Source organism: Hippocampus zosterae, chromosome 19 (assembly GCF_025434085.1).
Source record: "Hippocampus zosterae strain Florida chromosome 19, ASM2543408v3, whole genome shotgun sequence".
Classification (NCBI taxonomy): Eukaryota; Metazoa; Chordata; class Actinopteri; order Syngnathiformes; family Syngnathidae; genus Hippocampus; species Hippocampus zosterae.
This window is the reverse complement of record NC_067469.1, coordinates 3,932,732-3,960,216: the sequence shown is the minus strand read 5'-3', so window position 1 is coordinate 3,960,216 and position 27,485 is coordinate 3,932,732. Positions and strand designations below refer to the sequence as shown.

The following is a 27,485-nucleotide window of genomic DNA, read 5'->3' as shown; positions in this document are numbered from 1 at the left end:
AAGCTATTGCATGAGTGGTTGAAGAAAAAGGGTCAAAATAGAGGTCACACCCCTTTTTGGAATCATTTGTTCTCATCAATCAGTATTCTTTTAAGCGTGTGGAAAATGGCAAAGGTTCGGATGCAGCCATTGAGGTCTTCCACCGGGCTGAAATCCAATCAGGTCAGAGAAAGGGACAAGGGTCGCACGGTTGTGTCCCGAAAAGGTGGCGAGCCCTAAAAATAGGCAGTGTAGTTTTGCGCTGGGATGTTTTCCCACCAGGGCGAGATGCTGCAGATTTCAACCTGCATGTCAAAAAACAGAAGTGCAACTTGTTGGAGGACGGCCCAGGCTGATTAGGGAATTTCTGAGTCATTGCGCTTGTGCACGTTGACCTTTATCATTCACTGCTAGGGGGGAAAAAAAGAAAAATGCAGCCAATTAGCAATAGAAGATGTTTGTTTTTACTGAAACCAATTTTCATAAGGATGTTAAAACTGCAGCGGTCTATTCACACGTTAGTTTTTTTTTTCTTTCTGCTACTGTATGTTCTAGTGAAACCTCAGTTTTCGTGATTAATTGATATTCGAGAAAAAAACGTTGGTTGCGATTTTGCAACAAGTGGAAATGTCAATCCAAATCATCCGTTCCATGTTAACAAAATGTGTTTTATTGAGGAAAAAAATATATACAGGTATATGTTTAAATAAAAGACAACAGTAGTAATAATAATACTGTCTGACACCATAAGTTAGCTCAAGTCAATGTTTCAACATCAAACCTGGCCACTATGGTGGCATTTAATGAGATCTTTGAAATCGTCCCCCATCCTCCACAAAAAAAAAAAAAAAAAAGAGACAGCTGAAAACGTGCAACGGATTGCCTCGTCAGCACAGGTCTTTGTTGGGACAGACGTTGCATTGACCCATTTGGCAAACCCCGCCTCCTGACTACAATCCCACCCTTGGCCTCTCCCACCTCTGCCCTCTCTCCTCTGGAAGGCCTCAGCGGCGGCGCGCTGCTGTGAAATCCTTAGTGACACTTTAAGGTCCTTAGCGTCAGTTGCGATCAAGTCTGCATCTCTATCACCGGGGCTGTCCTGTTGATGACATCACATTTGGACTTTGGAGACTTTGCGAGCTATAAAGGGAGGGATTCCAATTGCTGGATTCTCACAAGTGGGAGAAAGGAAACATGGGAAGAAAAAAAAAGCAAAGGCAGTGGGTGGTGTTTGACCTTCTGTCCACCCCTTACAGCTTCTCATCCTACTTTCATTCTTTGGGGCCTCCTCATCTCCCTTCCTGCACATGTTGAGCATTTTTGCAAGATTACGATATCTTTTCTCATGTGTAATATTTCGACGATGAGCTCAGTTGCCCTAGAAAAGAGAGTACAATGACCACCAAGGTTGAATTAAACATCTGTGGATTTTTTTTAAATACTGCTTGTCCTCATTAGGTGGCTGGAATCCATCCCGTGATATGCACGCACTTGTGGCTGACAATGAGGCTCTCCAAAGCATCCATTTCAGTGCCAGCCAGCTCCTGTGCACACACTGGCTGTCACTTTAGACTTTGACTTTCCACACTCACTTTGAATGTCTTCTCTCCATGACGCGCAACGGACAATGAGGCGTTCTAAATTGTCCACGCCCCCCCCACCCCTCCCAAAAAAACACTCCTCCTCACTCATCTCTCTCAGTATAGTGCACACACCCATGGCTGACAATCTGGCCCTCTAAAGTGAGTAAGCCGAATGACAATCTGAAACGATACATTTTTTGACTGTCGGCATCGCTAGCTAGCTTCGTGCACATCGCTTTTCGATTGGATGACCGAAGAAAGGCACTGGAAATTCTTGTATTGTGGGGAAGGGGCAACTCATGTCAGACTCCAAAGTGTGTCCCCATTTCTCATGTTCACCCTTGTTTATTTGGCTTCTTTCTGTGTCGTTTTGTACCGTGTAATATTTAAAGTCGGTCACCGCGCTCCGTATGAACACCACGTGTGCTCCTTGGTGGTCCGCAGTCAAATGCCCGGAGCGTGTGTATTTTTACACAGTAAAGTATATGCTTGGAAGAGGCATGGCTCGACCCCATAGGAATGCCCCGTGCTAATGTGGGCACGGCAGTCTTTATATGATGGAAGTGGGGGAGACAAATTGAATGGCAGGAAAAAGCAGAAACCATTTGCCATCGTAGCATTGGATAAAACTAGACGCACTAACAGCGTCCATACATTTTTAACATATTAGCCAAAAAAACCGACGTGCCGCCTTTACCTGATGAGCAACCCCCTTTTTGATATCTTCTTCATAAAAGATGCCCACCTCCCCGTCGTTAAAAAAAAAAAAAAAAACTAAAGGTGCTCGCGGCTGTTGCCGCCCCCTCCGAGATTAACGAGCGCTCTTCAAGTGGCGACGATAAAAGTGTGCCATTGCGCAGTGAAGTGTGACAAAAGCCGACTGACTGGCGGTGAAGTTAATGGAGGAGTGTGGGCAGCGATGCTGTCTGACATCCCTACTGAAATAGTTGATGACCTAGTGTTGAAAGAATCACTGCAGAGAAGTTGTTTTGTTAATACTCGACATGCTTTTCATTGTGCAGCAACAATAGTCGATTGGATCAAAATGGCCACTGCTGGAATGCGTCAAAACAAAACCGAACTCAAAAGCATTGTTTTTTTTTTGCCAGCGTTTGGCGCTGTTCTTTTGTTAGTGGAGCACTCTGATCTTCCCTCTGATTGGCTCCAGACAAGCCTGATGTTCAACATATTAAGCTTGGCAAACTTGTCCTCATGATCACCCCCCCACCCATCCACCCCATCCACCCTCACCCCATCCCTTTTGCTCTGTCTTTGTCAGCTGAAATGAAAAGCAGAGGTTGAAGCCTGGTTTCTGCGCTGGCTTATGATGATTCACACGTTTTTTTTTCCCCTTTCTCTTGATTTCTGGCGCAGTGGGGAAAACACCCTGCACACCGCCCGCACACACGCACACAGAGGGGGAAACTGGGGACTGTTTCCCAACCTGCAATGCTTTGTAGCCTAATTAGAGATCATTTACATAGATCAAGTTGCACTCAGTGTGGAGCGTCCGGTAACCTGAGCTTGCTTGTGTTGGCGTTTTGTGTGTATGCGTGCGTGTGTGCCTTTCTTTGCATGTGTACACCAGGAAATTCACCCAGGAAACATGCAGGGTGGGTCCCAAACATGAAGCTGGAAGGTGGGAAGAGGGAGGGCTTGGACAAACACAAGATGGAGCAATCTCGAATCGTGTTTGGGTTTCACTGGGAAAGGAAATGCTTTTGCTGCACTTACCTGACGGAGCTTTGTGTGTGCGCGTACCCGTTGCCCACCTGTATCTGGATAGAATTGCTCATGTGAGGGTCATTATGCTTTTAACTCAGTCTTATCTTCTTGGCAATATTGTAACTGTTTCAGTGAGACACACACACACGCGCACGCCATAGCGCCCAGTGATAAGCACCAGCGTCTAATAGATTTGATAACGGGCAAAGGAAATGGCCTGTTACCTATTAATATCACGATTGGTGATAATGCAGGCCTTTGTGCTCTGTGTGTGTGTGTGTGGTCACTCATTTGATTCATGATTATTGTGTAATTGATGTGTAATTTTAAAAAGCCGGTCGGGCCCCGAGAGCGCAAACATTTGGACTGACTTGCATTGTTGCCAATCACATTTTGTTTCGTTTTTTTTCCCCCCTGTTGCTGCAACAAGCAGGACGTGCCGACAGAGCACGCTTGAAAACGGTGCCGGTGCGCCAGAGAGCCCTCTCGGGTACGTACCAGAAAGGTGAGAGAGTGTGCGCGCAAGCTCTCTTGATTTCTTTTGAGGTTGCATCCCGTTTCATGTTTCTTTTTTTTTTTTTTTTGAAGGCGACTGTGTGATCTCGGTGGCTTTGATGTGAGAAGGCCTCAGAAGCTTGGCGGGTAGAGGGCGGCGCAAAGGCGTGTGACTGGAATACTGGACCTGTGGGGTCGTAGGCGAGCCGCAATGCTGAGGAAATGTTGGCGTGATTAATGGTTGATTATTTGGGTCGTTTGTTGGTTAGCCAGCATCCATTCTGGTTTCCATTCAAAGCTGACCCGTTTACAGAGAAGGGCCTCGTAAAACTTCAGCGACAACGTTGGACTTGGATTAAGGGTTGTTAGCGCGGGGCCGCTCGATCCGATTCGTTCCAAGACTGCTCTCACTTGAGCCGGTCTGACTCTGGCACTCCGGGAGTTAGTGATCCCATCCAGCGACATGAGGCCAGGAGCCAGTTTGGCACCACCCAGACGTGGAAATCGTCGCAAGCACAAACCTTGCCTGTCCTGGAGGAATAGGCCGTGCATTCATGACCATCAGCTGTGGGCGCTCGGATTTAGACTGTATCGGAATCCATCTCTCCATCTAAATGCTCTGCATTCCTTTTAATGAGGGTCTTATCCCTCTTGGCAAGGTGGTGACCGTTGGCTCGTCCTGGTAGAATTCTTTCAGGCAAACCGTGACGGTTAGCGCTTTTGGCGGCCGGTCAGCTTGTTCGCGGTCCGCCGGTATGCGAGGAATCATGTTTGTAAGCCGATCGCGCCTCTAAAGGACACGAACGCGCTTTTGTTTCAGACTTTCGCATTGTGCAAGTTCTGAGTTTTCATTCTCATTTTTTTTTCTCCTCAGACGACTATAGCTATCTGCCGGATGCGTTGCCACCTGTACCCGAAGTGCCGGACTCCGGCTCGGTCCTGAGCTCCGGTGACATCCCCGCCCGTTGCCTACGCAACCCGGCCTTCCATTACGCCTCCTTGCGCTATTGCTCGGCCCACAGCATGGACTCCTCTCCGGACAGCGCCGAAAGGCCCGTCAGCTACAGCTCCACCTCTTCCTCCGCTTCCTCCCGGGACAGTCACTGCTCACTGGGCAGCCGGTCCACGCTTGTGCACACCCCCCACTCTAACCCCGTGAACTCGGAGCAGGACTCCGGGGCGATACGTTTGGAACTGGTACCCGCCCGGCAGCTGGGCCTCGGCGAGGAGGACCCCAGAGATGACGGAGGGATGGAAACAGGAAGGCAGGCGGGCCGGAAGGGCATCGAACAGACACCGACAGATCACTCGGAACCGGAGCTGGGTCTCGACGGGGGCAGACAGCGGGTGGGTCAGGTGCAAGGACCCAGGACGTATGTAGACCGTGTGGTGCAGGAGATACTGGACACCGAAAGAACCTACGTCCAAGACCTGAGAAGCATTGTGGAAGTAAGTAACACATTTACTGTGCATCATTTTTGGGATTTCAACTGCAGAACATCTCAAGTGTGACGTATTTGAAGGTCGAGGTCGCTTGAGTTCAAAATGACGGTTGTAAATATCTCGGTCCAGTATGCGGTTGACTTTGCTCTTCCCAGGAGTGGGCGGGGGGCTTTGAATCGGGTGATGAAAAACACGCATTGGGTTTTTGGTTTTTTTTTGTGCGTCGCCTCACACACGTGACACACATACACACCGCCGCTTGTTATCGGTCGGAAACTTTCATCACAATAGTGTCACCTGTGCTCGCAGACTTCGGCTTCGGTTGAGTTACTCGACACCGGCGCCTTTGTTCTGGAAGAACAGGCGCACATTGAAAACGTGTGCGCATGTACACTGAGACGAAAACATACACACACACACACACGCACGCACTGTACATGCACACGTTTAGACAAATGGGCTATTTATTTATTTTTTTTAAGTCTCGCTTCGAGCGGAATGGATCTTGTTTGCCTCCTTTCAGGGATTTGGAGACTTTGGTTTGGATCGTCTGTGGTACTTGGCTCACCTTTCTCGATCCCCTCCTCATTGTTATTGCCCCTTTCTTCATCTCAAATGTGTTGAACAGATGTGACGCATGTTTTTCATGTCTGTTAACCAGTTCTGATTGAAGTGATGGTGACAGTGAACCTTAAACCCCCTCCACCCCCTAAATCCTCCATGGACAACGTCACACTGGCCTGATTTTCTGACAATATATTTTTTCTTTTTTTGACAAAGCTTGGCATTCAAAGGGCCAATTCAGAAGCGTTGTTTTCCGATTCCAACTCGTATTGCGCCAGAAATTCAAAGCGAACGATTAATAATGAGCGATGTAGCGCAAACTAAGAGCCACAAATTAACTGCTGGCGCGCAACATTTCGTTGTCATCACGTGTCAAACCTATCAAGGGGAAGAAGAATCATAACAGTAATCCCCAAACCCCACCCGGTCGCGAATCTGTTAATCACTCTCCCATGTCTGACAAGACTATCCAATCTGATTTCAAAACCAGTCGGTCCTCCCCAAAACCAAGACGGTTCAAACACGTTGCTTCAAATCAAAACAGGGACCACCAATTCTCAGGAGACGGGATGAGTAAAGGCATTGAAGTTTAGGCGTGACACTTTTGATGGATGTTCCCCCTTCCTACCCCTCCCCATCCTCTTCGGATGCAGAGGTGAGGAAAAGGGACATCTCGACAGGAGGCTAGGAAAGAAGGATTTAGCTCTGAGATAAGAGTGTCTACAGCAGGTTAAGAAAACACAGAAGAGGGCTTAAGAGCCGCAGTTAATCACCCTCTACCGCCCGCAGACCACCGCCAGTCCACGTTAATGGACCACCCAACCCTTGGACTACCACTTTAGGTGGCAGTCGATTCTTCAGCGGCACTTACTGTCACAATTTATGCGCGTTCGGCCTGTCCTGGCCTTTTACATGACGGTTCCAGTGAGGCCAGATCGTATCAGTAGCAACACTAACATCCCCCTTATTGGTGGCCAAAGCCTGCATTATTGCAACCCCCCCTCTTCCATAATCCCCGAGTCCATGCGGTTTCCTGCGAGCGAAAAGGGTGTGATGGGCTTAAGACAAATATTTACCCAGACTCCCATGGGCTCGGTTTCTCACAGCAGGGGGTGGGGTGGTCAGAGCTGTCATACCCCTTTCCTGTGAGCAAACTGTCATACGCGCTTGTCGTTTTTAAACTCCTATCACACCGCTTCCACAAAAAATCGGCTTTTGAGCCGTGCGAGTAGACCTGGCATTGTTCAACCGATTCTGATACTACCCCCAAAGTCGGGAACTGCGAAGGTTATCCCGTCTCCCCAGCGGCGACCGCTTTCAACATAAAAATGATGAAAGATGTTTGTCATTCACACTTTTGTGTTTTAATTTGTATTGTCACTTTCGAAGTGCCAATAATGCACTGTTATGTTTTATTTGTTGATGTTTAATTCTATATTGTTCGGAAGTTAATATATTTTTAAAATATTTTATTAGTTTTTTTTTAATAAGCAATATTTGTTACCTTTGAGAAAAAATAATTTACAAATTCACTATATTACAAAAAATCCCCTCAAACTAATAAAAATTAACAAATCTATTCCCAAAAATGAACTGAATCAGGAATGGAAAAATAATTAAAAACCCAACAATGATGACAAACCCAAACTATCATAAACATTTTTTTTGTACTGACACCTGATCAACATTGTGAGGCCTTTTAGACGTTTGGAAGTCACGCGCGACATTTTTTTCCAAGTTTGAAGATGTGGATGTTTACATTGGGAATTGTCAAGAGTAATGACTTCCAACTACAGTGCAGACAGAGTAAAGTGTTTGGATTGGAAACGAGTGTGCATTTAAAGAAGATTAATGGTTAACTCACAGCGAGCATCAAGTTAGTACATGTTGCATCTGACGCTTTAGCAGGGAGTGTACTTTCAGAGAGGTGCGGGCGTCGGAGCTGCCCATTGTTGAGCTCACTCAGGCCGGAGGTGAACGCGTTGAGTGAGGAGGTCAAGCCGGGTCACGTGCACAACCCCGCGACTAATAGAGCATCACCTTACACATAACCTCTGATAATGAACAAAATCTTCCCATGTCTCCTCCCGACATGAGCCCTGCATTGACTCATACTCTGGATTTGAAGAATGAAAACCTCAAACCAAAACATGACTCGAGTAGCCACATTGTCATTTGAAATGTTTTGTTTTTTGTTGGCGGATTGGAAAAGACAAATTCGTTTCGGATTATCACATTTTTAACTGTCATACTTCATTACTAGTAGGTGTAGTCGTAACAAGGAGCTAGCATCAACGTGGTTCATAATTAGAGAAACTATATACAGTAAATTTAGCTACAAACATTCTTGAATATCATTACCGTAGATTGGCTTGTAATAAGCAGAATAGTGAAGCCGGTTTCGGCGAACCATCTCGGGAATACTCTCCCAATGTGTGAACATTGGCATCTATGCTAAAGCTGCTGTTTAAATTAGGAGTGGCTCTTAAGCTAACTGAGCACCATGCATTGTCGGTTCATCCTGAAATTTCACTATATCTTATCTTAACTGTTCTGCTCGCTCTGAACGCATTAATCAAGGCTGAAGTGAATGCGAAGGCATGACTGACTATGAAACTGGGACAGGTGGATGATTAACACCGAAGATGAGAACTTTTATTGCGTGAATTTGTCGATTAGGAATCAGGTGACATTGCATAAGTGATTATCTAGATTACGTAGATTATGAGGCAGTTAATTTTCATGAGTAATGATAAATGAGTACATTTTAATGTGTTTAGAAGATCAGGGTGGGTCAAAATCATGGTTGAAAACATTTATTACATTTAAAAGAAAACCTTGAGGCCATTCGTAGTGTAGTGGTTTGAATTTTACCCTCAACTGTCTTTCTTTTTGAGACTGGCGAAATAGAAAAATCATCTGTTCCTTCTTCTCTCTGCAGGACTACTTGGACAGTATCAGCAGCCAGGCTCGGCTGGGTTTGAGCTCAGAGGATAAAGGCTCTCTGTTTGGCAACATCCGGGACATCTACCACTTCAACAGGTGCATCTTTTGCAGAGACACACTTGAGAATTGTCTTACAACTCAAGGAGAAAAGAACCTCCAGCATTGTATTCGAGAAGGGAGTTCTGTCAGCGGCAGTTGGTCAGAAAGAGGGTGCTTTGACACCACCCACCACGGACGGTGCTCACCACACTAACTTTCCTTGGAGACAAAAAACCCAAAAAAATGTCATGAAAAGAGGTGACTTATCATGAAGTCCCCCCCGCCTGTATACTTGCTCTCTGTGACAGTGCCCTAAACAGTTTTTTTTGTGCGGTTTGAAGGATAGTTGAGTGTCATGGTGGTCTTTGGACAAAACCTTTTACTTTTTCCTGCCACCCAGTCATTTGTCAGCTGTCGGGCAGCAAAAAAAAAAAAAAAAAAGAATCAAAAAGAAATGGGCCAGTTTAAGGAAGCATAAAAGCAGTGACCTCATCTGTTAGTCATGAAACAATAACTTCCCCACCGGGGGCGGGGGGTTTGTGAACCCACAGGAGCTGTGCTTTTGAATTCAAGGAAGTTTCTCAAAGGCAGTTGCCCTTAGCACAAATTTATTTTCTCGGTGTGACTTGTGAAGTCCAATACAATAGTCAGAAACAATAAACCACAGCATTTTTTTAATGAGTCAATCTGTGTGTTTGTGTGATATGGGAACAATTGTCAGGCATGTAAATCAATGTTCTTGTTTTCAGAGATTTGCTTCATGAGCTGGAGAAGTGCAACGCGGACACCGTGGCCATTGCTGAATGCTTCGTATCGAAGGTAGAAATGATTGTCTGAGTGTTTTTGTTTGTGTTTGTTTGTCAGTGGGAGGGATTATGCAGAGGCGGCACAATAATCACTAACAGAGGGGTGAGCAAACTTTTTTGTTGGAGTGCCACAATGAACAAAATGGGCCTAGTCATTTGACTATCAAGTTTGAAAAAAATAAATAAAACGGCAGTGGTGCCTTCAAATACTGTACAAATTGAATTCATTCAAATCATCTTGCCAAACTGAAATGAATCGAAATGCCATTAATCCGTTGCAGCCCAAAAAACGTTTTTATAAGGTATTTTTAAACATGAAAATAACATCCATTCATTCAGTGCTGCTCCTTCCTGCGTATGGAATTTTACTGCTTTAAGTGACTCATTAAGCTGCAGTAACAATCGCAGAGGATCAAGAATATATGCCCGCGACTGGGTATTGTAATAGTGTCCTGTTGCACCACGTGTGTTCAAATATCTAAACTCTCACTTTCGTAACAAGTCATATACTGTGTGTATTTTAACCCTGGAGTCTGACCACTTTCAATTTAAGTCCATAAAACATCAACAATAGAGATAACAACTATTCATGCACCCGCCTCATTGTTGTAAGTGGTTGTAGATGAAAGAAGGGTGGAATCAAAGTCTCCTTTCGTCAGTTGTACGGAATATTTGTTGTGGGAGGGAAAAAAAAATCAAGCTAAACATAGGCTTGGAAATTAATCATTTGATGCACGGTGTCTTGTGTCGTATCAACTTTTTCCCAAATTTCTTCATAAGAGTTTTCAGATGGTGTGCAAAGGCGTATAATTTGACCCTAATCCAAATTTGGCATGTGCAGCCTCGGCTTCAATCTGTTGAGCGCTTTTCATCACCTTCTCCACCCCCAGACAGTTTTTTTTCTTAACATGCACACTGGTTTCGGATACTTGTTGCGGCCTGTTCCAGCACCAGCATTTGACACACGTAAACTTTGGACCGATCGAAGAGGAGACAGTTTATGTTATAAAGTTATTTCTGTGGCTAAAATTTGAATAGTACAGTATCCCGCAGGAATTTGAAGCATTGTCCAACTCTGATGTTGTTGTTGACGTCTTGCTTGCTTTTATGCCTCTTCCAACGATTTCTCCAGAACATCTCACATAATTATATCCCAAAATGCCGCATTTCGACATTTCCCCCCTGAAAGGCCGTTAAAGACGACGGCCGTCGCACCCGACCGCCACAAAGCCAGCAGTCCGACCGTGGCTGGAGAAACGAGCTTTTGCGTCACCGGCGTGGTCCGCAAACATTTTGACTATTGTTGTCAGAGGCTCGTTTGACCGCGGGCTCGCAGCGCCGCTTCCGCCAGAAACGTAAACACAGCGGCGCGCCGCCCCCATAAGCCGGTTTGCATTCCATGTAACACGCATTCAGCTACTTTTGTTTTGGTGTGTGTATACACTGTCTGCCGTCTTACATTGATAAAACAAATTCATCTCACTGTCCGATTTATTTAGAAGTTGCTCTTGTGCAAGCGGATGAAACAAATGGTTGTAAAGATAAATGACCGCTTTGTGGTGAAGTTGAGCTAAGAATGTGCCAAGAAAAGCTGTTTAAAATAACTGTAACATTTCGCTTCTTCATTTTTTTAGGTTGGGGGATGTGGTTGTTTTGTTTGAGGATCCTGTATTGTTATTGCGCAGGCAATTTAAATTCCCACTTTTTGTAGCGACTTTGTCGACTAGCCAGGATGACCTGTGTTAGCGCTTGTGCTAATGTTTGTAGTTGTGTGGAAACTTTTCGACTTGGAATGTTTACTGGCTGGTCTGACCATGTCTTTTATTTGTTCATTGTTTCTGACCACTATGGCAACCCCCCCCCCCCCCCCCCCAAATCACTTGTCACAGTCAGGGCCCCTGGTGTTAGCACTAGTGCTAACGTTCAGAATTACACACGGGGCTAGTTGTACAGTTATTCAAGACATGTTGTCTTTATTTACTACTTCAAATTATTTTGGAGAATGGAGTAATGTTTTTTGGGGAAGGTTGTTTTTTCAGGACAAATGTCTCAACTGTCGCCATGGCAACCCGAGGCAAGGCTAATCTTCAGAATTGTGCACAGGCCTCGTGCCAACTTATTAAAGAGACGACGTTATCTTTACCCGTTTGACCTTATTAGTTTCTGATCAGGTTTTTATCTACCCGTTAGTTCTTACAACACCAAAGTGCTTTAAATGTCATAAGTGTTAATTAATTTTTCACTTTAGCATCCATGTTCAACAATCTGAAAGACATAAATACAAAAGTGCGGTCAAATTTGGGGGCACACAAATTAGTACTCTTATCAAAACGTTGATATGTCCTGCGGTCTAAATACTAAAGTCCAGTAAGTGTGTATTAGCGCTCTGTGTGTACCACAAAATAAAAAAACTGGATGGCGGATACATCTGGTTGCGATTGGGCCCGGTCTGTGGTAGCCGAACGACTGGAGACGAGGAGGAGACCTCTTCAATTTAGCTCCTTTTCCCAGGGAGCACCTCGGGCTCCTCAATTATTGGCTTGGAGGTCCTTAAAATGAATGCACAGTTCCCTACGAGCTCAAAAATAATCTCTTGGGTCCGCATCGCTGATCATCTTTTTGCACGTTTGTGACGTCGCTTCCTGTTGTCTATCAGCCTCCTGGAGCCCCGCCCCCTAAAAATCTGCCACATTGCTGGGGTCCAAAAGTTGAACCGAGGTCGAGCAAAGGTTCACGCCTCACATTATTTATTAATTTGCACTGGGGTGTCCGAATTACATCTTGTATTATAACGATGCCTTTCAGTCTTTGTAAATCAAAACTATCAGTGACTGGTTTAGCGTCCTTATCAACAACCGATTTTGAAACCCTTTGAAGGGTAACCTCGTTAAACCGCAAATGGTTCAAGTGTAATACAGAGTGGAACTTAGTTTAGTCGCTTTTGTCACCGCACCGTGACGAAAGCATAACCGCCCCGGAATAAATTTCAAATTCCGAAAGCGAAGTTGGCCGCACGATATTCAGATGAGTTGCCAGGAAAAGTTTCCGATGAAGTCACACTGTCTCGCGCGTGTTTGATGTTCACTGAAGGGGGCGTGCAATGTGAGAAAGGTTTCAATTAAGGGGGCGGAATAGCTCAATGGAGGGGTTTTTAATGCTTGCACTCGTCAGCGTTTTGTGCGTGATGTATGTCCTCACTCATTTTTTAAATACAGGCTGGGGGGGGGGGGGGGGCGCAGACAAGCCGAGAGACCTGAAATTATTTTATTAGGAAGTCTCCATTTAAATAGGACTAAGCCACGTCCTGTGACATACATCTGTCATCTAATTTTTCCTTCTTTTTTTTTTCCTTCTTCATTTCAGAGTGAAGAATTCCACATATACACCCAGTACTGCACCAATTACCCAAGGTAAGACTTTAGTCCCGAGGATCCGGGTGACCCCAGTTTGAGAACCGCGTCTAATGCGCCTCACGCTGCCCGAGTCTCTCGTGGCGTCTTGCCGGACGACACTTGAGCGTCTGAGCTTGCACGGCGTTCATTTCCCATCCTTTTTTGCTGTACGACGGCATTATTCTGTTGTCATTGTCGCCCTGATCGCATCTCCACGTTTATTCCCAGAGTCTCATATGACTCCGCTGTGTATGCCCATCAATGTATTAGCTCCTCGCTAAGGAGTCAAATTGTCTGCTTGCAGTTGTGCCTCGGGGGCCGCTCACTCCTCCCTCCCTCCCTTTTTAAATTCTTTCATTCACTGCTTGACAGACTTGAAGCACACGTTGTTGACAAAAGGGGTTGTTATCATCTTATCAGAGCTACCTACTTCAATTTTTTTTTTATTTTCTGGGTGGGTGCTCCTACGAGACACCTGGATGGAGTAATGTGATAGTGCGTGATTCGGTTTAGTTTGAAACGTGAGGCTGATCTTCATGCCAAGATAACGCTACAAGCACACCTTGCCCTCGGGATGCAAATCTCACGGATTTTATGATAATACTCGCCAACAGTTCACTGATGATTAGGTCTCGTTGTTGTGGCCCCCCGTGTCCACGCCACAGCTGGTGACCCCGGTTTAGGTCACACAGGACAACAAAAACAACACAGACGTATTTGAAGACGGTCACTCAGCTGCAGATGTATCGAGGTCACGGCGGACTCTAAGGTCGCGTTTCCTCCCAAGAACAATGTGGAGACTGTACGGGAGCTCCGCTGGCATTCGGACATGCAGAAATGCATTTCACATTTCGCTACACCCTCGAAGGTCTTTCAGTTGAGAGACCAGTGATCTTCGTTCGATTTTATTAGTTTTAGTATGAGCTTTAGTTTTGGAGCAAATGCATTGGAACAGACATTATTAAAGGAACTTCAGGTGAATAGCATTTCATATTTGGCGGCCTAACTCTTACTGCAAAAAAAAAAAAAAACGACATCAAGCCTGCAAAATGCTTTTCCAGGCCTTTACTGCAGCCTTGTTTAGTTCTCCTTTGTTTTTGTGGCTTTATCCCTTCAGTCTCCTCTTTGGCAGCTAAAATGCATGCTCTATTCGGTTTAATTGGCCAATCTAAAACCTTTAACTCCTACCAACCGCGGAATTATTTTGTTGTTTTTTGGGTCATTGCCTTGTTTTGACTCGGCAGGTCGGTGGCTGTGCTCACCGAGTGCATGAGGAACAAGGCGTTGGCCAAGTTTTTCCGCGAGCGCCAAGAATCTCTGCGCCACTCCTTGCCTCTGGGCTCCTACCTGCTGAAGCCGGTGCAGAGGATCCTCAAGTACCATCTGCTGCTTCACGTAAGTCTCCATGGCACCTCCCTCGTGGTTAACGTGCATTTCCACTCGACCGCACATGCATGGCACAAAATCAGTCACGTTTCCTTCCAAACCACAAAAGCAGAGTTTCGGATTAGGCTCCCTTTACCACCAAATGTTACACACATATGGTACTCGGTGGGAATGTTCCTGCCATGCTGTAAATAGAAGAGAATGTAGTAAAGCGTACTTGGAGACAAGTGGATGTTTTCTTTCGTTTGAATGTATTTTTTTTTCTTTTGGGGGGCCAATTCTACTGGGGGTGGAAAATTTAAAAAAAATCCACCGCTTACTTTGGCATTATGCTTGCGGTGTGTTTGTAGGAGATCGCCAACCATATGGAGAAGGACACAGAGACGTACGAGGTGGTTCAGGAAGCCATCGACACCATGCAGAGAGTGGCTTGGCACATCAACGACATGAAGCGGAAGCACGAACACGCCGTTAGGTTGCAGGTACAGTCAACAAACATCCTTCCTGACGATTAAAACCATTAAAATAATGTGTAGCCGGCGCACTTTGATCTTTTTTTTTTTTTGGTTGAATCATGTAAGCTTTGGGCTTGTCACAGTTTTTCCACTGGGCTGATTGACGACGGCCTTGCGTAAGGAGGGCACATAAAAGGGGAGCTTGTTTCTCCGATCAGCCGGAAGAGTCGATTGAATTCAGGAATGCGTGCGGGGTTGTGAAACAACTTTTGTCACTTTTACAATCCCGGCTCATTTGTTGCATGATTTCATTGCTGTCCGTCCGCAGCTTCCAGGCGACAGATTTATTTGATTACACTCAGCAGCACGCCATTGATGAAACACAAAAGACCTAAACTGATAGTCTTTGTCACATTGAAGAATTGATCATGATTTACGACCAAGCGCAGCCACCCAGAGTTGAGTCAAAGGAAACCACCGTATCGACCGTCATTGCAGGAAATCCAGAGCTTGCTGACCAACTGGAAAGGCCCCGATCTGATGGGCTACGGAGAGCTGGTCCTGGAAGGAACCTTTCGACTGCAGCGAGCCAAGAACGAGAGAACGCTCTTCCTGTTCGACAAGCTCCTGCTCATCACGAAGAAACGGGAGGAGACGTTCACGTACAAGGCTCACATCCTGGTCAGTTGGCCGTCGCGTCACGTGACGCTTTGTGGTGACCGACGGCGCCCGCGTTGAACCTGACGTCCCCCGTTGCAGTGCTGCAACCTCATGCTGGTGGAAGTCATCCCGAAAGAGCCGCTGAGTTTCAGTGTGTTTCACTACAAGAATCCCAAACTACAGCACACTGTCCAGGTAATGTAACGTGACATCAAATGCAGACTTGGCAATAACAAGTCATGAGCGCTGCGGGTGTACTCAAATGTCGTGTTGAACGCTTTCGTGCACCCCGTAAGCTGGAGTACCCACGGTCCCTGAAAGGGTTAAACTTTGCAAGCTGAGTTCCTTTTTTTTTTTTTTTCCGTTTTTTGGGCTTTATCCCAAACATATCTCACCTCGTGGGCATGACTGCTATTATCTTCTCTGCTGTTTGATGCTGCCCGCAGGCCAAGTCCCAGCAAGATAAGCGCATGTGGATCTTACACCTCAAGAGACTTATACTTGAAAATCACCCTGCCAAAATCCCTGCCAAGGTGAGGACAGCTTGTCTGCGGATGGCTTCCCCCTATTTTTTTTTTTCTTTTTCAGAAGCTACAAGCTTTTGTGCAATGACCCGATCCAGTGTCTTTCATTTCACGCCCTCAAATGAAGCAGTCATTCATTTCCAAACCACCGCAATCCATTTTATCTACAAGAGTACTTTTCTGGTTTCAACAAGGTTGTGATTTGAGTGACACCTGGTGTCCAAATGGATGGCTGTCTAACTTTGTTTAATTTCACCCTTTTCCAGGCGAAGCAAGCCATCCTGGAGATGGATGCGATGCGTAAGTGCCAAGTCACGATACTGCTGCATTTCATTTTCACTCGTCGCGTGATATTTTGTAAATTAATGTGCGATATATAGATATATACAGTGTATATATATATATTTTTTCCAGATCATCCCGGATTTCACTACAGTCCTGACAGTGACAAGAAGGATTCCCCACAGACCAAAGAAGGCCCCACTCCTCGCAGGGGGCGCAGAAAAGGTGAGAATTTCTTTTTACCACGTTTTGCACCATTAAACCCAATTTAAAAAATAAATAAATCTGTATTTGTCTGGTCAGAACCGCTCTCGAAATTACTGAAGAACGCCAAGCAGAATGCCGTCAACAGCGACGGAGAAAAGGTTGGTCTTGAACAATGACGATACACAGCTAAAGGCTTCGAATGAAGCAACTCGAGAACCAACATCCGCGCACGCAAGTGCCGCTCGCGTAACAGAAATAACCGTTTGAATTTTCCTCACCCTAGCGAACAAGTCTGGGCGCAAGCCTGCTCTCGCCCGTGTCCCAGCTGGCTCTGGGCACGATAGGCCGCAGCCGCAGTCTCATCAACCAGTCACAGGAGTCGTTGGACCCCGCTGACCATTACGACCACAGCGATCGAGAGGAAGGGGAGGAGCCGCACCAACAAGACGCCGATGACGAGGACGAGAGCGTCTCGGTAAGGTAAACCCGTCGGAGATCGCAGATTGGTACACGGAGGCTGGCTGCGAGTGGAATCAAATCAAAACACGACCCAAATGGCTCGGAGTCGTCCCCATGTCTCCGTATTTTGTTGAATTGTAGTTCGACCAATCACGGAATAGCTCAACACAAATGACGTACCAAATGGAAGTGAAGCTCATCGCAACCATCTCGTCTTCTTTTAATTTTCACTGGTATTTTCTTGCATCTGACACTCAATGTTGCGACCGTGCCTGCAGGGTGGCGGAAAGAGGTTGCGAGTCCCGGGCAAAAGCAGCCGGAAGAGGCTGAACCCTCAAGCGTCGGTGGACAGCATAGAGCAGTGGAAAACCTTCAACATGAGCGCTTCAGATCTTCAGGTATGTTCCAAAAGGATCGCTTTCGTGACTCATTAGGGCGCTTGTCTGAATCTTTGCCTCGGTTCCTTCAGAGAGCCAGAGAATCCCTCGTGAGGGACGGAAGTCACCACCCGCCGCTCCGCAGGACCGCTCGCGTGACGGAAGAACCTCCGGAGTCCCCCGTGCCATCCGTCGTCGTGACAGACAATGATCATTCCGTTCGAAACATCTGGGCAGACCACCGCGCTCGCAGGGCCATGTTCCCCACCCGACAGAGAACCATGCGCCCCGATGACGACGACGACGACGACATCTACCAGATGTTCGTTCCCACCGAGACAAGTGGACCGGAACCGGAGTCTCCCTCCGAGCGATCGGAGGTCCCGTCGTCTCCGAGGACGACCCGGCCTTGCAGCTGGCACGTGGAGCAGCCCCCTTCCGTCCAGGTTGAACCGCCATCCGGCGGCGGCAGGGTTCTGCGAAGGGCGAGCAGCGTAGGCGAGAATGCCACGGAGGCTCGCAAAAGTCCGGATGATGGCCAGGCGGGTGGCAACTTGGAAGTGATTCATACGGAGTCCTCCAGCAACGACATATCGGGATCCTCATCCGCTGAGCAGCTAACGATGGATGACATCGAAAATGTGTACGACAACATCAGCTACGAAGACCTCAAGCGAATGGGCCTGATTAGAAGAGATTCGGGTGAATGCCAGGCACGGAAACAACCTTCTTCTGCCGCACAGGGTTCCCGGATCCAAGCGGCTCGGGCGTTCAATGTTCCAGATGCTCTGAGCATCTCGGAACCACTCATCGAGTCCGACAGCCATTCAAAGGAGCACGTTCAGTCCTTCACCCAGGAAGAAAGATCGCCCGAGACTCCTGAGCTCAAGATCGTCGAGGAGAACATCTATGACACCATTTGTTTTCGGGATCCTCCATCGATCAATGCGCAGAGGATCAATGAGGTGAACGAAGCCGATCCCCAGAGAGCCATTCCAATGGCGACAGAGCAAGGCCTAACTAGAAGCTCGTCAGAGTTTGTCTCACAGGAGAGTCTTCACTTGGGAGACGTCCCGCATCCCGGCCCGTGTTCCTCGGAGGCGGAGTACTTGTCGTCATCCGCTTCCTTGGCTTCTCTACAGTCCCCGAAAGGAGATCACATGTCGGGGCATGCCGATGAGCTCTGGAATGACCTGGAGAACTACATCAGGAACAATGAGAAGAAAGCGGACCGGTTGCCCGCCGCCTTCCCCGTCGGCGCCGGCGAGTCAGCCGAGCCGCAATCCTCAGCCCGAGGCAGTCGTGCAAAAAAGCTTCCCGCGTGCGGTCGTCCAACTAAGAGTGGCGCTGCGCATCAAGCGAAACACCCTCCCGTGCGCCCGTCACAATCCTTCAACATCCCGGTCATCCACCTCCCTGACCTTCAAAGCGAGCGACCCGCCGAAGGCGAAAATCCAATTCCCGTTCCCGCTTCGCAACCCTTCCCAGTCGTGCCGGAGCCCCAGCCAGGCACAGTAAAGAGCATGCGCAACAGACTGGCCCGCCTCAGCAGCGGTAGCTTCCGGCTCGAGGACGACGACCTTGTGGAACTTCCTCCGAAAATCCCTCTGCAGAGAGAGAATGCCATCAAGGATATCCATAGTTTGTTCCCGGGGCAGCTCTCAGGTGGCTCGCTGGACTCGCCGCTGGCCTCTTCCTCGCTCCTGCTGGGCGAGTCGGTGGACTTTCCGCTGGAACTGATGGACAAGACAAAGAGTCGTGTCTTTTTGATGGCGCGGCAGTATAGCCAGAAGATCAAGAAAGCCAATCAGCTGCTGCGCATGAGGAGCATGGACCCCGGGGACGCTTGTGGTCGAGCGAGAGCTGACAGAAGGCAGAAAGACCTGGCGGCCATCCTTGAAGAAAAAAAGCAAGGGGGAGCCGCCATTGGTAAGACAAAACCTTTCATTGGAAAAAAATAAAAGACAAACTGTTGACTAAAAATCTTTTTCTCCTGTATTCTTCAGGTGCAAGGATAGCCGAGTATTCCCAGCTTTACGACCAAGTCATATTCAAGGATGCCTCCGCGCCGACACACTCCTGTCATCCAGGTCTTCCGTCCTCTCCGTCCATGCCCGAGACCTCCCTGGAGGAGGACTGGCTCCACTCCACCTACAGCAACGGCGAGCTCTCCAGCTACATGACCTCCAGCGCCGACTTGCACACCACGCGAGCCTCTTCCACCCCCCAGCGCAGACTCGCGTCTTCCCGCTCCATCCCGTCCCTCAAGACCACCCCGGCCTCGCCGAGCAGCCCGCCCTCGCAGAGATGGAGCTCCTGCTTATCGGCCCCGAGCGAAAAAGAAGAGCACGTCTACAGTACCATCAAGAGACATCCTTCCTTTAACGCACCGTCCTCCCCGTCTCGGAACTGTCAGTCGGTCGGCTCTCTGAATAGCCGGCCGCCTGAGGAAGATAACCAGTCGGGACTTCAATGCAACGGATCGACGGAACGCCTCGGCAGTCCCAGTTTGGGCCGTGCCGGTCGACAGAGTAGCCTCCCGGAAAGGTCTTCCCAAGGAGAGTCGGACCTCACCTTACACGACGGCCAACACGTGGTGGTCCTCAACCGAGCGTCGGCCTTGAGCATCCTCGCCGCCACCCAGAACTACTTTGCCAACTTTAAGGACGACGGCGATGACGACGACTACGTGGAGATCCGCTCGGAGGACGAAGTGGAATCGGAGCAGGGCGGGTCGGCGCCCGGCTGCACCTACCAAAACCGGGTTCTGGTCCATTCGCGGAGTTTGCCCTGCACGCCCGTGCGCTCCGGCGACGCGCTGAGGCCTCTGGAACGCGAGCATTCGGAGAAATACCTCTGGAGTGAACCGCAGCAGAGCCAGCCCAACATCGTCCAGTCTCTTGGGGAAAAGTTCCAGTGTCTGAGCTCCAGTAGCTTTGCCTGAGTCGACCTCACAACCAGAAGCTAAATCTTACCAAACATACTACATACGAACAAACTACAAATCAGAGATCCTGCTACGACTACTACTTTACCGACATTGAACCCCACGTACAAAAGGGAATCGAGCACAAAGTTCTACATAAGCCAAAACGGATCTTTTCGAGCACCTAAGATATTTACTGTAAATACCTCTCGTTTATGTCACAGGCTTCAAAGTAAAAGACGAAGTTGTTCATTGGGAATGACGCCGCTTTGAATCATTCTTGCCTCAGCACTTCTCACGAAATCATCAAACTACAACGGGTGTTACCGGTGATTAACAGTCGAATCGCATCGGTGGATAAACCGGACAAGATCTGATGATCTTTGGAGGATCTTCTCCGGTGGACCTCTTTATGCTCTTTTGTTTTCATCTGCCTAGCCGTACACAAAAAATTTTTTTTAAAAAAAATAAAATAACACTTGTGCCTGTCCGGCATGAAACACGCTTCACAAATTTTGCACGTTTTAAGAATGGCTGTCATCGGGCGAGAATGTCACTTTGCACGTACACGAGCGATAGCGGTCACGCAAATAACGCAGGATCACATGTTGGCGACTTCACATAGAAGACTGAAGCCTCTCTTCACTCACTTTGCCACCAGTTATGCTTTCAAACAAGGAGACTTGATGATATTTTGCATTCTCAATAAGAACTTAAGGATTCATATTTATTTTGAACATGCGAGCAAAAGGCAAAATGGATGCGATGTGTGCATTGCAATACGTGAATTGTTTTGATTTTTTTTTTTTTTTAAGCGACCAATTAAGAAATGATCTTCTGGGACCATCATGGGTAGCATTGAGAATTATGCTGAAGACCGAGTGAGTGTTTAACACCAACATGCATCACACTACTGATTATACGGCCACAGTTGAAGGGAGGTGTTGATTAAAAGGTTTTTTTTCTTAGTATCTTAAGGACAACAGCAACTTTTACGACAGATACGCATGTCATCTTATTTATTCCAAAGCGTCCTTGTAATATTTTACGACAATTCATGCAAGGGCAGGTCCATTACAGGTTGTAAATGAAAGACTAATGTTATTTATTGAACGACTATTCAGATGCTTGGAGGTTTTCATTCGCAAAATTCTAGACATATACTGTGAATGGGGTTATTTCTTTTATTGTTTTTTTTTTTTTTTTTTTTTAATTATGCACTGCTTAATGCAAGTTCTAAATGTAAAGTTAGAAAGCACAACATCACGCTCTACTGTTCATTTCAGGACACATGCATCAAAAACATGAGTTAGAAATATGAAGTATGTTTGTTTTTGTTTGTTTGTCCCCTGCTTCACTAGTGGAGATTCTCAATCTTCATTGCCTTTTTTATTATTATTATTATTTTTTTTTTTGCACTTTGCTTCAAACGTCTACTTTGTAAACACTTTGTAAAGATGTACATTTTAGGAAAGTTATTCTTGTATGCCAAGTATGCTTTACAGTGCTTTAATGTTTAGGTCAAGTGTACTGTATTTTTTTAACGGCCTAGTTGTCATTGCCCAACCAAACAATGTATTGGAGGTAATAAATTTCAATCTAAACTACGTGGTCGTGTTTTTTTTGTGTGCATGTGTGTCCTCATTCACTAAATAAAATGGATTTATTAACTTGGACATCCTAACTAAACAGAGCTGTGTAATGTACATACATGCATGTGATGGAAGAGTGGGCAGTCATAACGGGACCTGCACGATGAGGCAGGAAAAAAACGGAGATTTTAACTAATCAGCAAAGACAAATACATACTTTTTTAAAAGTAACTGAAAATTGATGAGGAAATATAACTAAATAATATTATGGCATAATAAAAAAAAAATATGAAATGGAATTTCTACTCAGCTCAATTGTAGAGGGCACTTTAAAACAACCACTGCTGTATACAAAGTGCTGTATGTGGGGCAAAAATAAAATTTGAAAATCATAGTCCTTCGTGCCATTCGTAATTGTTACAAACTTTTTTGAGGAATTAATAAAACAAAAGGTTAAATTATACAGTATCACCCCCATAGTGAACATAACCAACAGATGGCGCAGACTTACTCGGCTCCACCAAAAAGTCCCACGAAGAAGAGTTGCGGATTTCTGGAATATGTAGTTTATACAAAGTAACACGCTAAAAACTTGATATTCGTGGTGTTTCGTGCGATTTAGTCATCACACACCTCCGTGATGGTAATGCTAAATTAATTAATGAAATGTCCACTCTTCAACCTTTGGTGTGAGAATAATGCTTTTATTCTTTTTCTCGAAGTTTCCGACATAGGCCAGCTTACCCATAGTGCATTGCGCCGCTGGTTTCTTTCTTCTTGGTGGAGTGGTGGTCCAAAATGTCCCTACTGGAAGGTCCGTTAAACGTGCTCGGCCAGCGAACAACCGGCGAGTCGGTTCGCACCCAAAATGGTGAGTAGTCGCGCTTAACTACGCGACATTTATTAGCCGCATCTTAGTGCTTTCTGCTCTCCTTATTGGGGCCAAATGAAGGATTCCTTGAGCTTCTTGTCTAGCACATGTGCGCAGCTATATGCTAACGCTAGCTTAAAAGTGTGTGTCATGATCATGCACGTCATATGAAGCGTTAACGGAACTCCAAAGTAAAATAAGAACAATGATAACATGGTAGCCATACCAGCAGCGTAACCACTTGTATTATTTTATTGCAATCCCATTGAAGTACCTTCCACTCTGAACCATGGATGGATGGCTATGCTAAAGGGATAGACGAACTCTGTCATGGTCTGAAGGTGTGGTTGCGTCGGTGTTTCCTCACCCAATAAAATGACAGAATACTACCAACAAAACTCATTCGTTCATGACCCATGATGTGTCCTCAATTCTATTTTGGACACCTTCATTGAAAAAAAAAAATACACGCCCAAATTGCGTCAGAATGAATACATCAGTATTCTTCATTGTTTTGTTTTGTCCAGCCTTTTACAGTTACATTTTCAGGATTTTATTTAGATGCCACCATATGCTGGATAGATACTTTTATGCAGTGGGACGCATCTCAACTAAAACCAGAGGAATATGTAACATTAACTCCGGGAGACATCACTGGGCCAACAAAATGGTGAACCCACAATATAGGACAAGATGATAGGGTCCTGGTAGCTCCCAGGGGCATCATGAGTACTCCACGGGCCTGTGCTAATAGTAGCTAATTTATACTGTGATTTCCCAGGCTTTGTAGAAACGTCCATATGGCAGTGTGAACACCGGCAGAGATTTAAGGAAAAGGTGTTACAGAAGAAAATTAAAATGGGAACTGTATGTTGGGAGTATCATTTTTGTCTTTCATTTCAGTCATGGCTGCGGCATCGATCGCTAACATTGTCAAGAGTTCCCTTGGACCAGTGGGCCTTGACAAAATGTTGGTGGATGACATTGGGGTGAGTTTGGTTGATCGCATTCCACCGTGTTTTTTCTTTTATATATCCGGATATGATGTATTCATTAATTGAGTTCAAATCTATCTGTAGGACGTGACCATCACCAACGACGGAGCGACCATCTTGAAGCTCCTGGAAGTGGAGCACCCGGCCGCCAAAGTCCTGTGTGAACTGGCCGAGCTGCAGGACAAGGAGGTCGGGGACGGGACCACATCTGTGGTGAGTCAAAAGGTCGTCGGTCCCTGCCATGGGGTGCGCCGCCGTGTCCTGTTATAGTACCATGCGTCTGCCGACTGCTACAGATGTGTGGCTATGCTAACAGGAGAGAGAAACTCCCCATCTGTGTCTGAAGAGGGTATGCAGCCTCTCTTCTGCTGCCTCTAATGAAAAGATGGAACAGTGCTTTTTTTTTTAATGTCTACATTTTAGTGTTTGATATTGTTCGTGGGAATGAGCATGTGAATAAAATAGTTGAATACGGGATCTTTATTTTCCAAAATGGTAAACGATGATTCCAAAAAGCGGTTTCAAACTGAGTTTGTCAAAGTACACATAAAACGAAGAGAACTTGCAGGTGAATGCTGATCGGAAAAAAATACAAATTGATGTGGAATAATACTGAGAGATATGAATTGTTTCCTGTCTCCGTCTGTCTGTGTTAGGTCATCATCGCTGCGGAGTTGTTAAAGAGTGCCGATGAACTGGTCAAGCAGAAGATTCACCCCACGTCGGTCATCAGCGGCTATCGCCTGGCTTGCAAGTGAGACGTCCTCCCCCGAAGAAGGTTGGTCATCTGTCGCCGACTCGAGATGGTCTGACACAATTTGATCCGGTTGCTTCAGGGAGGCGGTGCGTTACATCAACGAGAACCTCACCATCGGAACAGACGACTTGGGCAGGGAGTGCTTGATCAACGCGGCGAAGACCTCCATGTCCTCAAAGATCATTGGAGGGTATCCTTTCTGCTTACGAGATGTTACCGATGCGAAACCGTCTCTGCACAATTGACCGCCTTAACCCGTCGTCGCCAGTGACGCCGACTTCTTCGCCAACATGGTGGTGGATGCCACCCTGGCCGTGAAGTTTGTGGACGGCAGGGGAATGGCCAAATACCCCATCAACTCCGTCAACGTGCTGAAAGCGCACGGTCGCAGCCAGAAGGAGAGCTTCTTGGTCAACGGCTACGCGCTCAACTGCACGGTGGGCTCGCAAGGTACGTCGCTTCGGGAACATTCCAGAATCGAAAGCCCCGGTTCCCATTTTTATTTGCTGCCGTGTCTTTTGCCATGACGCCGGCAGTGATACGCGTGGGATACAGCAAGCTGGCTTTGGCGAGAACGTGGTCACGTTGGTTTATTGCGCGTGACGACGCTTTCCTGGCCTGACACTCGTCGTCGCGACTTGTATCAAATGAAACCTGCGAGGAACGTTTTTATTTTGTTTTTTTATCTGCAGGCATGACAAAGCGAGTTATCAACGCCAAGATTGCCTGTCTGGATTTCAGCCTGCAGAAGACCAAGATGAAGATGGGTGTCCAAGTTGTCATCAATGATCCAGAGAAGCTGGACCAAATCCGCCAGAGGTTGGTTGAGAAGTTCAAAAAAAAAAAAATAAATAAAAGTCCCATTTATATTTGCTGTTACTGAACACGTAGTTTGCACAGTGATAAAGGCGTCCTCTCAAGTGAGCGCTGCACTAAACAACCAAGCGTAAAACACCAACCATAGCGAGTGAGCAACATTCAAATGTTTGCTGCAGAGAATCCGACATCACAAAGGAGAGGATCCAGAAGATTCTGGCATCCGGAGCCAACGTGGTGCTGACCACCGGCGGCATCGATGACATGTGCCTCAAGTACTTTGTGGACGTCGGCGCCATGGCTGTTAGGAGAGTTCTCAAGAGGGACCTCAAACGCATCGCCAAGGCCACAGGCGGTAAGACGACAACCCGACTGGACGTTTCTACACGCGGCCTTGGTGTTCTTTGAATGTTTTTGTTGGCGTTGTCCGTTTCATTAGCCACCATCTGCTCATCTCTAACCAATTTGGAGGGAGAGGAGACATTTGAGGCCACCATGGTGGGTCAAGCCGAGGAGGTCGTGCAAGAACGCATCTGTGACGATGAGCTCATCCTCGTCAAGAAGTAAATGGCCAGAACTTCACTTTATCCAGAGAGCACTTTGAAAATTGCCACAGCTGCATACAAAGTGTTGTCTCAATTTTTTAAAATCGCATTACAACATAAGAGAAAAGATATTGTCATCGAGATTCATCATTTGTGTCCGTCTTCTCCCAACCCGTAGCACTAAAGCGCGCACGTCGGCATCCATCATTCTACGCGGAGCCAACGACTTCATGTGTGACGAAATGGAGCGCTCGCTGCACGACGCCCTCTGCGTGGTCAAGCGGGTGCTGGAGTCCAAGTCGGTGGTCCCGGGAGGGGGCGCCGTGGAGGCGGCTTTGTCAATCTACCTGGAGAATTACGCCACCAGCATGGTACGGCAAGCGCCGCGTCGCAATGCGGCCCACCGTGTCGATGCAACCGATCGGTGAATGCGCCGGTTTGGCGTTGTGATGTTTGCTCAGGGCTCCCGAGAGCAGTTGGCCATCGCCGAGTTTGCGCGCTCGCTGCTCGTCATCCCCAAGACGCTGGCCGTCAACGCGGCGCAGGATTCGACCGATCTGGTGGCCAAGCTGAGGGCCTTCCACAATGAGGCTCAGGTCAATCCCGAACGCAAGAATCTCAAGTGGTGAGTGATTCTGTGTCTTGCGCAAGTCCACCAAACCATGTTAAAAAAAACGGCATGCAGTATTTGACCAGTGGGCGGGGGCCGCGTGGTTTGCGTCAGGATCGGTCTGGACCTGTTGAACGGCAAGCCCCGAGACAACAAGCAGGCGGGCGTTTACGAGCCCACCATGGTGAAGACAAAAAGCCTGAAGTTCGCCACGGAGGCGGCCATCACCATCCTGCGCATCGACGACCTCATCAAGCTCTTCCCCGAGCCCAAGGAGGGCGGCCCGTCGTACCAAGACGCCATACGCTCGGGGTCTCTGGAGGGTTAAGTTGATGTGACGGAGCTCTTGCTTCAAGTGTATGTAGGCTTTGCACTTCGCCTGTTTACTGAGTCCCCCACTCCCAATCCTCTTTGACTGTAAGTGATTTGATTTCTTTTGTTTTGGACACTTAATAAAGCTCCAATGGGTGGTAAGATGACTGTTGATTCAAGTTCAACATCATTTTGTGGTTTGTCTGTTATTTGAAAACAAAAAATGCGGTGAAAAGTGGTCTTATGCCTTATTGTAAAGTCTAATGCACTTTACACGTGGCTATTTATATTGGGTTCTCCACCTGGAAATCTGGGGATGTCCAAACTCTTTTTCGGGTGTCTTTCTCGTGCTTCTTCAGAGCTTGCTAATGAGCTGCTCCTTGGAATCTGTTCGCTGCAGGGAGTGATGGAAAACGGGCAAGGCAGCGGCGGACTGCAACTGGACATGCCTGCTGTAAATAAATGTCACGATTTGGATTTTAAGTGAATACCCTCCGCTGACCATGACAAGTAAACGCTAAAAGTTTGACTATTTAATACGATTCTTGACACATGGGGTCCGATACGATTCAAAGAAGTCAGGAATTTAAAACGTTTGGATTCGGTTTGATTCAGTGGTATGCTGGTTCCATATGTTATGGCTGTAGCTTTTGCCACATTTATTAACATGCAACAACATGTAAAACACTCTCAAATGTTTTTCTTTGTCAATGGCACAATGCCACAAGTGTGATGGAAC

General features: G+C 46.9%; 2 protein-coding genes and 1 non-coding gene across 6 annotated transcripts in view; all 3 read left to right on the top strand.

Moving 5' to 3' along the window:
- The window catches only part of LOC127592026 (pleckstrin homology domain-containing family G member 1), a 44,633-nt gene extending 22,778 nt beyond the window's left edge, over window positions 1-21,855 (top strand). For 3 of the 4 annotated variants that reach the window (XM_052052411.1, XM_052052412.1, XM_052052410.1), the window contains 16 exons: window positions 4,657-5,231; window positions 8,731-8,831; window positions 9,524-9,593; window positions 12,944-12,990; window positions 14,217-14,367; window positions 14,709-14,840; window positions 15,312-15,494; window positions 15,573-15,668; window positions 15,920-16,006; window positions 16,264-16,297; window positions 16,412-16,504; window positions 16,583-16,644; window positions 16,770-16,961; window positions 17,224-17,343; window positions 17,415-19,251; window positions 19,329-21,855. In XM_052052411.1, coding sequence (XP_051908371.1) covers window positions 4,657-5,231; window positions 8,731-8,831; window positions 9,524-9,593; window positions 12,944-12,990; window positions 14,217-14,367; window positions 14,709-14,840; window positions 15,312-15,494; window positions 15,573-15,668; window positions 15,920-16,006; window positions 16,264-16,297; window positions 16,412-16,504; window positions 16,583-16,644; window positions 16,770-16,961; window positions 17,224-17,343; window positions 17,415-19,251; window positions 19,329-20,266 — 4,718 coding nt within the window. In that variant the 3' untranslated portion in view covers window positions 20,267-21,855. Of the gene's footprint in view, window positions 1-4,408; window positions 4,536-4,656; window positions 5,232-8,730; window positions 8,832-9,523; window positions 9,594-12,943; window positions 12,991-14,216; window positions 14,368-14,708; window positions 14,841-15,311; window positions 15,495-15,572; window positions 15,669-15,919; window positions 16,007-16,263; window positions 16,298-16,411; window positions 16,505-16,582; window positions 16,645-16,769; window positions 16,962-17,223; window positions 17,344-17,414; window positions 19,252-19,328 lie in introns of those variants that run through there. The other variant, XM_052052413.1, reaches the window with a different exon arrangement.
- A 693-nt stretch (window positions 21,856-22,548) lies between these two features.
- On the top strand, window positions 22,549-26,931 carry tcp1 (t-complex 1). The gene is made up of 12 exons (XM_052052445.1): window positions 22,549-22,711; window positions 23,615-23,700; window positions 23,791-23,919; window positions 24,363-24,460; window positions 24,543-24,653; window positions 24,732-24,913; window positions 25,156-25,282; window positions 25,459-25,634; window positions 25,719-25,842; window positions 26,003-26,195; window positions 26,286-26,449; window positions 26,549-26,931. Exons 1-12 carry the CDS (start codon window positions 22,639-22,641, stop codon window positions 26,760-26,762), a joined length of 1,677 nt encoding a protein of 558 aa, XP_051908405.1. The 5' UTR covers window positions 22,549-22,638; the 3' UTR covers window positions 26,763-26,931.
- On the top strand, window positions 22,970-23,104 carry LOC127592740 (small nucleolar RNA SNORA29). The gene has a single exon (XR_007960207.1). It is a non-coding gene; the product is annotated as a small nucleolar RNA SNORA29 (small nucleolar RNA).
- Window positions 26,932-27,485: the final 554 nt, after the last annotated feature.

Excerpts from the sequence above, each read along its gene's own strand:
- tcp1 (XM_052052445.1), top strand. The coding sequence starts at position 22,639 with ATGTCCCTACTGGAAGGTCCGTTAAACGTGCTCGGCCAGCGAACAACC. Across the intron at positions 24,461-24,542 it reads GGCTATCGCCTGGCTTGCAA|GGAGGCGGTGCGTTACATCA; the intron begins GTGAGACGTCCT and ends CGGTTGCTTCAG. Across the intron at positions 26,196-26,285 it reads AGAATTACGCCACCAGCATG|GGCTCCCGAGAGCAGTTGGC; the intron begins GTACGGCAAGCG and ends ATGTTTGCTCAG.